We start from the raw sequence: 10,790 nt of genomic DNA on the forward strand, positions 1-10,790 counted from the left end.
TTGTGCTCGATCCATCCGTCGCGTTTATTAACTCTGTGCCTGAACATGTTTTGCAGGGGAAATACACTTTTGCAGATGGTCTCGAATACAAAGATAAAAAATGGCGTTACTGTGATGGCTACGACAGAAGATTTTATACAGAAATCTGTTCTGGTCTTAAACCACCAGGTACTGAGTTGCATTTGCGATCCTAAGAGTCTGGAAGGAATTAGACTAACCACTTTGCTTAAGGAAGATTAATTCGGCTACATGAGTAACATGGAGCAGAAACGCTCTGGCTAATTTCAGGACCCGAACGCTGACACCGCCTTCCACCAGCACAGCGCGGGACGCAGCGTTAAATCCATAGCGTGGTCTCTTCTGGAGTGACGACCCGTGGGACATCCACAGCTTTGGATACCCTGATTAACCCTTTTATACATTTCACCTTCACTGCGGTAGCAGTGTGCTTTTCATACAGAAAAGCTGAGCAAAAGCCGTTAGTTTACATCCAGGACATCAAATAAAGTTTGAATGCATCTGTCCCATGTATTTTTTTAGTAGATATTGAACTAAACATTGGTGTCCAGTCTGTATTTTTGCTAAAGACTTTATATTATTTGTCTGTAGTCAAAAGGTGAAAAGATTCATAAGGAACAAATCAGTAAAATATGTAACGTAATACATGAAATACTCTTCTGTATACATAGAATATTCCAGTGATGACATGTAGTTCTGTGAGGCCAGCAAGACTCTCCTGGCCCCGTTTTGGAGTTTCAGGTCATATTTGTCATGTTAGCTTAGTGGGCTGAATCACAGGACTGTGAATGAGGAAATCAAAGTGATATCTTTTTATCACAAACTTTTTGTGTACGGACTTTTTCTACTTTCATTTTCTTGATTTGTAAAATTGGCAAAATATTTTTATAAAACTTATTGTAAGGTAACTGCATTGTTTTTATAGCAAATGCCGTGGAGATTTAATATTTGTTAGTTGTCTTGATCAAAGGCACAAATGCAAAAAAGAAGCAAAATAAAGCAAACCCTTTGTTGTTTTTTTTTCTTCAGGCATTTCTCAGCTTACAAATCTGGATCCTCCCAAAAAAATCCCAGAAGGTTGTTACGACTGTGGTGATGGATTCTATAATCCTGAAACCAGAGTTATTGTTGACTACAAACTCAGGTTTCTGAGAAATGCAGGTATGATTTATTTCTTCTGCAAGGTAAACTGAGATGATTTTATTTGTCATATCTTCTAGGGTGCGTGATGAAAGCTAAAACATAACAAAGTCCATGATTTGGTTCTGTTAGCACTGAGCTAAAATATTTTTTACTTATTTATTTTTATCAGTGATTTATGTATCCCCAGAGTTGTATAAATCAAATTTTGCAAAATTACAATGGGGTCTTCCCAAGCAGATATGAATAAATACATTTTATTACCGTTTGGTATGTTAATTTCAGGAAAATCTTCGATCTCTTCCATTATGATCTCAATCAAGGGAGTAGCTGTAAGGTGTACATCATTGATCCTGAAGGCTGATAAACTCCCTGCTGTGAACCAGCAAAGTGTTCAAGCACATGCTTATCTCTAGATGTTAGAATAGTCCATTTTATTGAAATGAGCCTTAGGGCTACGTTTAAATGCCTTGCTGAACAGGAAACTTTCTTGTCACCTGGGAGAGCTGTCTTTTGAGTAGATTCTGGCAAATACTGCGTCTCGTGGATGAGTCCCCAAATTAACAACCCTTAGGGCAAATTAGTTCTCATCAAGCCAAAAGAGAAACTTTTCAAATTAAAAACACACAAAAGATTCCCAAGCAGTTGACACGGGGATAACTCAATAAACGTAATCTGACCTGAAGTAAATGCTTTGTATTCTGGCTCTTTAAACTTTGTGTTTATCACCTTTTTCGTGCAGATATTTTTTTAAATGAAAATTCTTTCTGAAAGCAACAACCCACCCCATTTTTTTAAATTTTTTTTTTTTCCCTCCAAATGTCCAAATTGAAAGGCCTGGTGTTTCTAGAAGACAGAACATTTCATTTTCAGTGTGCCACAGTTTAACAGTTTTGTTGCTTGGAAACTCCATTTTTCACCAAATTTACTATTTGTTGAAAAAAATTCTGCTCAGCTCTACTTTCAAGAGCTTTTATAAGTATGCGCTGTGATACTGGAGGAGGGAAGTGAAGCGGGGGGGTAAATGAATTGGAGATACCATCTGCTATAAAATATACCCTATGATACATGGCCTGTTTTATAAACGTTGAATAAAAACTGATCTAGATTATTACAAATGGCATTGATCCAAAATGCTGGAATGCAGTGGGCCTACTGATGAGGAAGATAAGCAACGTGCTTTCCAAAAACACAGGAACCTACACAGATTAGTACAGGAGGGAACGCCTTGGAATTCAATTTATTGTTTTTTAATCTGTTCTTTGAACTCATTGTCCTTTATGACATTTATCTCAAACCCTACAAATTATATCAATCAATATTCTCTAACCAGACCGGCGCAGCATGCAGTCTGAGGGAGTCGTTGGAGATGTGCTTTGTGCGGCCGTACCATTGAGAGCCCTGTACACAAAGTTAAGCTTGTTGATGTGAGTGTGAAGGAGGAATGTGTCATGTAGGCCAGACCCTTCCTCTCAAGAACACGAACACAATTGAAAAACCCAGCACTTGTTCGACATCAGAGGAACTCTTGCCGCCCCAGGAGAGATGATTCAGGGCACAAGGCCACTGCAGTAAAGAAAAAAAAAAAAATTTAAAAAACCCATCTGTAAGCAGAAGAAACTGAGGAAGAGGCTGGGATGACAGGGAACAGATCCAGAATTGCTCCATTGTAGGTTGGGCAGGAAGGAGCAGGAAAACCTCCAGGCTTCCAGCCAAGTCTTGAAAGCATCAAAAGCAGATGGTAGGAAGCATTCAGGAAGTTCTTACAACAGCTTGACAGGTTTACCAAAATGACACTATCTTCCTCAGGTCTGGCAGCAGGCTTTCAGAATACTCCAGTTCTCACCTTTCACCCTGGCCCTATTATGAAGCAATTTCTGATTGTTTCTTGGCTGTTTGTGAAAGGAGGGCAAGGAAGCATCCAGCCCTGGCACCGACTTGCCTCCAAACTGGCAGCATCCAAGTACCGTTCCAGAAGAGAAGAAAACCGACGCCATTTGAAACTACTGAGCTTGCTTCCACCGCTTCTTTGTCAAGATGAGTGGATGGAGAGTACCGCAGAGACTCCTGTTAAATTTGGCAAGCCTTGCATTTCACTAGCATGGAGGTCTGATACTCATTTACTTAAAGAGCTCTTACTGTTAAAGCAGTGCAAAGGCCCATCATGAAAACATAATCAGGCCCAGGGAATGAAATGACAGCAGCAGTTTTGTTATACGTTTTTATCTAGCAAAGTTTTCCAAATTCTCATTACAATCTTGCAGTTACTGCTCCGTCCCTAAACCTCGGTTTCCTTGGGGATGCTCAAATTTCTCTTGATTCTCCGTGTGTTCTTCAATCTTTTCTTTTTTCCAGTATTGCGAAGTACACAAAATTGGACGCATAAATAAGAAGGGGAATGCTCATTTGTAAGAAGATACGTTGTTTATTTTGAATAGATACTGGGACTTGACTCCTGTTTCACTAGGAGTATTACTTTTTCTTTTTCTTTTTTTTTTTTTCTCCCAGAAATAGGATTCCTGGCACCTTTGTAACAGAGTTTCATCAATAGAAAGATGGGAAGATTTCCCAGTTTTTCAGTGAAAAGCAGAAAATACATGATGTTACGTTTAATGCAAAGCAGGGAGGTAGCAGAAGAGCTGTGACATTCAGGTTTTAGGACCCCTGAATATCGAAGAAGCCCATAGCTTTCAAAGAGAAAATACCGTCAAAAATAGAAATTTTGTTACACTGAGATGGAACAGCTTATAAGAGATTGCGTGGGTCACCTATCTTTTGATGAAAAGCAAAGACACTTCTGATGAAAATGGCCTTGTTTCTCCCATGGCTCTCCCAAGGATGGGTCAAATAATATAAAACTTGCTATTGCTCTTTGTAATATGAGGATATTTGTGCTACTACTTTCGTATTCCATCTTCAGGTTTAATTAGTATGTGTATGGTGCATAGGGTGGCTTCCTATACTGCAGTCGATATTAGCTGAAATATATGCATCCCTTCATACAACCCCAAGAGCAGGAAGACACAAAGCCTGCCTTTGCACTAAAAGTTCGCTCAGGTAACTGAATTAACCTGCATGTCATTGAGAGCAGGATTAGGCCCAGAAAACCAGGACATGTGTCTTATTAAGAGGAGCGGTTTTGGCGTCGCTGGAATCCCAAACCAGCTAACGATCAGTTTAGGATTTCTACAAGCCTGAAAGTCTTGTAAAAATCAGGAATCATTATGAGCTGAAAAGGTCAAGATTCAAGAACGTTGTTTTATTACGGTTTAGAAAAGTCTGGGGTTAGAATGGTTGCGGTTCCTTGGCTGTGAGGCTGACCCAACCCCACAGGCAAGGGTGCAAAGCCGTTTTAATTCTAAGCCCTAGTAATCACAGACTTACAGCTTCCTCACATTGTTACCTTGGGATGAAGGTTCTCATGCTTGGTCTGAAAGAATTTAGAGGCAAAATTTTTTGGAAAGTCGGCAGTAACGTATTCATCCATTTCAGGTTTATCCAAGCACGCAAATCCCTAAGATAAATCTCCTCCGTTTGGGCCTTTTTTGTCTTACAGCTCAGATCTGACTTGCACCAAGTGCTTTTTGGGAAACGTAGACTTTGACTTGTCTGAAAAATGTAGTTGAGAAACAGAGCCATAACCACTCAATAATTACGCAGGGTAATATTTCTGTACCTACCCTCATGTACCCCAAATACATGCAGATGTTTGCATGCTCTTTCTCATAAACTACTGGAGAATTGGGTGTGGGATGAGGACCTGGCAATTTTTCAGGCCTGGAGTATTTCTGGAAAAAAGACAGCAAGTTTAACTTAAAGTCGACTGTGGTGCAGGAAAAAAAGATTGACTGCACTTAGGGATCACGCACAGAGCTTTATTCCCTGTTCTTCTTTGAAATTGCCCATTCTGATGATGGAGGGAGTGGATGAACAGTCCGATTCCAGGCTAGTCCCTAGTCATTGCCTAAGAATGTAAGAGTTGTTTTGGCAGATGCCCTTAGCAATGGAGAGGAAAGCCCCAGCAATACACATACAGAGGGAATATAGTATTTTTGTTCGAATGAATTTAGCTTCCCATAGATTTAAATGTCTACTTATAACACAGGACCATTTAATCTTTTGTACATTTGTTTCTTTTTTATTTGACCTAAGATACTGAATTTAGATGAGGTTTAGTTCCTACATATTGAAACTCTTAAAAGCTCTTCAAATAATTGTTCTTTGGATACTTGTTAAGCTAAAGAAATCAGTTTTGATCGGCAGTAAAAGTTCATGCTATTTTAAGTGCAATGCTATAGCTATTTTCTGTTGTATATTTAATCATTTTGAATTATATGTCATGTAAAAGATTTTAGCTCTGGGGCATTTGCCAGATGGCTGATTCTGCATTTCACACAACAAAAGAAATAATGTTTGTGTAAAGCTCTTAAAAATAGTTGGTAATCAGTATATTCTACAACGAATAGGATCCAGACCTGTTTGGAAAAAAACCCCAGCTTTTGCAGAAATTAATTTAGAGGATTTGGTCTCTACCTCTGGGCTCTGAACAAAACAAATTGTGTCTATTGTTTGCTGATTTTTTTGACATTTAACAAGTTAACTGAATTGTAAATTTTACTCATTTTTTTGTTAAATGCCATTTATTGCAATCCATTGATCTTTTCCTCCTTACTTTGGCTGACAAACTTCTTTCTGAAAACAGGATTTTGTAAAACAGAGAGCCAATACAGAGCCAACAAGCTCTGTTTACACAAGGAGAGCATACGAGCGTGAGTAGCCCTTTGCTTTTCTTGCAACAGCTGGAGTACTTGCCCTTTTTACTGCTGACTCCTCTTTCTGGCCTCTTTGATTCATATTCCTCCAAAATACCACTGCAAATAATATTTTCTGTCTCTGCCACGGCACTCAGCTTCTTTCCTTTGCCCACAAGTCTCTACGCAAGTCCACCCAAATTCACCTTTTGGTCTTGCCTCCTCCATCTCCCACGTACTTTTTTCTCTGGCGTCTACTCCCAGGACATAGGGGGTTTTGCCCACTTTCATATAATTCCAGTTTTCTGGTACCTGTTTTCCAGACTCACTGCTTCCATGATAGTCAGAAGATATGAAAAAAATTACATTAAAAGGAAGGTTAGAAATTGTATTATAGCTCTTTCATCTGGATCTCCAAGTGTTGCTCATCTATCTCTTCCTGTTTTTTAGTTAGATAGCTTTTGTCCTGATGTGAGAGCTTTGGACCTAAACAATCTCCAATGCTTAACAAATAAATGAGTTGAGGAGCCAAATCTCAGGAGGAGGAGAGACAGAACGTTAAGCGAGTATCAAACTGGGGACTGCTGAGTGGGCAAGGCAAATGAAGGAGTATTGAAGACGGCAGAAAGAAATTGAGTCTGCTTAATTTAAAGAGAAGATCCCGGACTCCTACGAGAAGTAGCTTCATGTTTATTCTTACTCTACCCTAAACATTTTCCAAAATGTTGGACCAATTCTCCTACCCATCTTATGCGCTTTTCATACCTTTTTATATAGAAATGTGTTAAGATTAGGCACATTTTGAATGCCATTGCGAAATGCATACTTATTATGCCTTTCTCAGTGTCAAAGGCTGTTCAGGTGACAGAGATAGTTGGATACTTCTCATCCATGTAACCAAGAAAATACTTTTAGGTTAAATTTGGCTTACATGTTTTAATATAAAATACCCTCCATTCAGTAAAATAGATTATGAGCCAATATAATTTATATTCAAGACTATAGCCGACAACGATAATATTAATATATGCATCATGAAGGAAGTTACTACAGTAATTTCAGTAGCTATAGCTTTTGCACATATATTGTTCCTTGTGGTTTCCTGGTCTTAAAATACTTATCGTTTTGAAAACTGTGGAAGTTTCAGTTCCAAATAGTGGCATGCCAAGAATAACAGCTTTGTTTGTGTGCTAGCCATCCTATTGTGAATCCATTAAATAGGCTATACGCAAGTCTTATAGGCTCTTATGTTCAACTCCACAGTTCGTGTGAAAACGAGTTTTACAAGAGATGGAAAGTTCGTTTGGGGGCCATTTTGGAATTACAGTAATTAAAAGTAAATGGAAGGGTGAGGATTTGTGGGTGGAAGCAAAGGTTAATTGAAAACATATTTTCCATTTTCTTGCCAGCCTTGATGTTGGTGGGGTCAGGTGCAGTAAGGAAAGTGGTGCTAGGGACCCAGAGGGGGCAGTGGAAAGGAAAGGGCTGTGCCAGGCAGAATGCATGGCTGAGATGCTATCGCACGTGATTGTAACGGTGCAGTGGAAGAACACGATAAACTGCACCGCGGGTGATGGGAGGAGTCAGGCACGTGAAAGAATTAAATGATATTGTTGTTTACAATGGTCTGTGTCTGCTTGGCCCTCTGCAAACAGAGAGGAAGCTCAGCTCCTCTTCAAGGACTGTCTGTTGTAAAGACACCCTCCTACAAACCGCAGTCATGGAAAGCTGCTCTCACCCCACAGCAGTGTCCTCAGGGTACGCCGGCGCTGTGAGCCTCCGCTTGTCCCGACCCAGCGCGTACCCGGGCACATCTACTTCCCTCCTTGCTCACACGGCCTTTAACAGAAGCGAGAGTGAACAAAGGGATGATGCCCGCTCGCGTCTGGTCCCAACTTGCCTTTGGACAGAGAAAGGAGCCAAGGATCTAAATTTTGGAGTGCATCAGGGAGTGCATTAGGCCTCCAGCGTAGACAAAGCCTTGAAGACACCAGGAGGAACACATGGAGCCACAAAGTGCAGTATGAAGACCTAACACGGTCGGACAAGGTTTTTAAGGGGAACACTGTAGGGTTTTTCCCCTGTGTAAGCCACAAAGTACTCTAGTGTCGATGCAGTACATCTTCCTGCGCACCTCTAGGTGGTTTCCTGGGAAAGCATTGGTTAAGAGGACAGATGTGGCAGCCCAGGTGACAACACTGCTGTTTGCTGACGGTCTCCGCTCTGCATCGCGGCAGACACCTAAGCATGCAGAGTCTCAAGAAGTCTCTCACAGCTGAGGTTTCCATAAGCAACACAGAAACGCGACAGCTAATTCTAAACTTTGCAATATGCATTTAATATAGGAAGACTAAATGCACCTAAATTACAGTGTATTTTCAAGTCATCCCTTGGAAGTACCCTAGAGCAAGCTCACCCTGAGTTTTCAGCTGTTTTTAATCCCAGTTGAGAGATGCTGAGCAGAAATCCACCGATTTAAGTGGGCTGCAGTTTGAGCCCACCGTGGGATACACCTAAGAGCATTTTTGACAGATGCCTGTCTGGACTTTGCTGGCATTTGGAGCTTCCCCTAAAGCCACCCAAAACAAGGAGGAAACTTGCAAAGCAATATTTGTTGAGAAGAACTAATTCTGAATGGGCTACTTACAGGCACACAGTACAACCAACAGACTCAGTTGGGTCTGATTTGCGTAAAAGGACCCTACCCAAAGCGACGTGTTGGCTGCGTCGGCAGTGTCCGACAGGGGATCAGTAGGACCTGCGCCCCTGGTTAACCGTCTGCTGTGGGCAGGCGCTGTTTCTGGGGACCAGTCGCGCAGGTGGCTACCAGGGTTGGCTCTGTATGCCTCTGCCTGCTTAACGAAAACAGCCTGAATTAATTACAAAAATAAAAAAGAAGCTATCCCAGTTTGGGCTGGCTGAGGATCTGACCCACAATATTCTAAATATATTTTGTGGGTGCAAGAAGACTGATCTTATTTTTGATTGAGACACAAGAAAATAACTCAAGTGAATCAGTCCATACTTACGTATATCCTAACAGTTCATCCATTAATCTCTCTCGCTCTCTCTCTCCATTTCGAGATTTCAGTGATATGTCATAACAATAATGGTTATATTTCACTAACTTTGGAGGAAATAACTTGTTAACATTTACTAACTGAACAGGGATACACCAGATTGCAATAAAATTTTGAGACACAGCTTTTTTTCTTTACCCTCAAATACCAACATGGTTAGTCCTGTTTCAGCAAAGCCTGTTCCGTGAATGTTTATTCTACTGAGGAAAATCTAAAAAAATGGATAAACTTTTAAAGATAAATATGCTGACACAGAATTCAGCACACAACATGAAGAACCCCATACTACCTAATTGTGCACAGGGTGATAATTTACCACTGATTAAAGAGTTTGTATTTTTTTCAAATCTTTTTTAAAGGGAAAATTACTTCTGAAGGTGAAGATGTGCTTAGACAATCATATTAACATATTCAAACAATCGCAATTTGCAAAATAGTAATTACAACTCACTATCTGGTAGCATTAATCAAACTTCAAGGTTTAATTCCATTTTAAATATTGATGAAATGTGATTCTCCAATCTAACCCTGGTGTTGCAGGGTTATGGAAGCAGCCAGTGACAGAAAAAGAGGAACGTGTAGTTAACAAGCAGCTGCCACAAAGAAGGATCGGCATCTGTGATTTAAATTGTTAGCTGCACAGTCAGGTAGAGTGTAAAAAGGGTAGTCAAGAGGCTGTTAAGTCCATTGCTGCCAATTACTAACAATCAGGGAGGAGCTTTAAGACTTGTTCAGTACAATAAACCCAGTTTGTCTTGTTTCAGGGGTTACTACTGAAGAGGTTGCAGCTGCACTGATTCAAATAGCCCTAAAACTACAGTAATTATCAACCAGTCTTCTTTAGTGTAGCAAAAGTATGTTTTACCATAGCTTAACTCTTTACATTCTAATATTTCCCTGCCTCTTCTCACATAGCTAGCCCTGGAGCCACCCTCATCTCTGGGCTTGTGGTTCCTCTCGCTGAGCTGGATCAATTCTTTCATTTCCCCTTACCCAGCCCAGGGACCGGCAGTACGGTACGCTGTGTTGGATGGCGGTTCTAGGGATTTGCTTTAGGGGTTTTTTGGAATAGTCAGTCATTACATCTATTTTTCCTTTTCATATACAAAGTTGAAATTCATGGCTCATTCAGTTTTTACATCTAATTAAACTACATGCAAGTCAAGCAGTGTTTATGACATGTATTTAACTCGCGCGGGGTCAGATCATTGCATGAACCGAGACATTTTGGGATGGCTCTGGGGAGGCTAAAATCCTCAGAGCAGTCTGCCTCGTGTGCTCTCCTAGGAGACCATGAAAACCCAGAGTGCAGAAGGAAACAACCTAGGCAAACCAAGGCTACGATGAAAACCTGTCGTATGAAGCCAAGTTAGCGTCCGCCTTTGTTAGCGCTTGTACCCTTGATGCTCCGCTGAGCGAGCGCTGTAGCTTTCTTGCCAGGAGGGCAGGCTGATTGTTTCTGGTACTCAGGTGAGCCACCCACAGCGGTACCCAGGCACGAGCTCGCTAGTGGTGATGAGCAGCGTGTGTAAGTTTTGGTTATTCCTTCACCACGGCAGAAATCGACAGAGTTTCATTTTCGTGCAATTATTACAAGCTCAGATAAACTATTTTTTTTTTAGTTAAGGCGATTCCAGCTAAAATCGCAGAGCTACCCAGACTGGACAATATCTGTTATAGCCGAGGCTCACGTGATCACGTCGTTACCGTGCCGGAACACCTAGTGCATAGAACAAAAGCCAGCACATTGATTATGGCTTTGATGTTGTTTTTAAGAAAGCTTAAGGACCGCATTTGCATT

The 10,790-nt window shown here is 40.8% G+C and overlaps 1 protein-coding gene across 1 annotated transcript in view; it reads left to right on the forward strand.

Annotated features, from left to right (window-relative positions):
- Positions 1 to 5: 5 nt before the first annotated feature.
- The window catches only part of LOC104166372 (MORN repeat-containing protein 5-like), a gene marked incomplete at its 5' end in the record, with an annotated part of 13,020 nt that continues 2,235 nt past the window's right edge, over positions 6 to 10,790 (forward strand). Inside the window, 2 exons of the mRNA XM_009706264.1 lie at positions 6 to 168; positions 1,048 to 1,179. Of these exons, the coding sequence (XP_009704566.1) occupies positions 6 to 168; positions 1,048 to 1,179 (295 nt within the window). The remainder of the gene's footprint in view (positions 169 to 1,047; positions 1,180 to 10,790) is intronic.

This window comes from Cariama cristata, unplaced genomic scaffold (genome assembly GCF_000690535.1).
Source record: "Cariama cristata isolate BGI_N322 unplaced genomic scaffold, ASM69053v1 scaffold33128, whole genome shotgun sequence".
Classification (NCBI taxonomy): domain Eukaryota; kingdom Metazoa; phylum Chordata; class Aves; order Cariamiformes; family Cariamidae; genus Cariama; species Cariama cristata.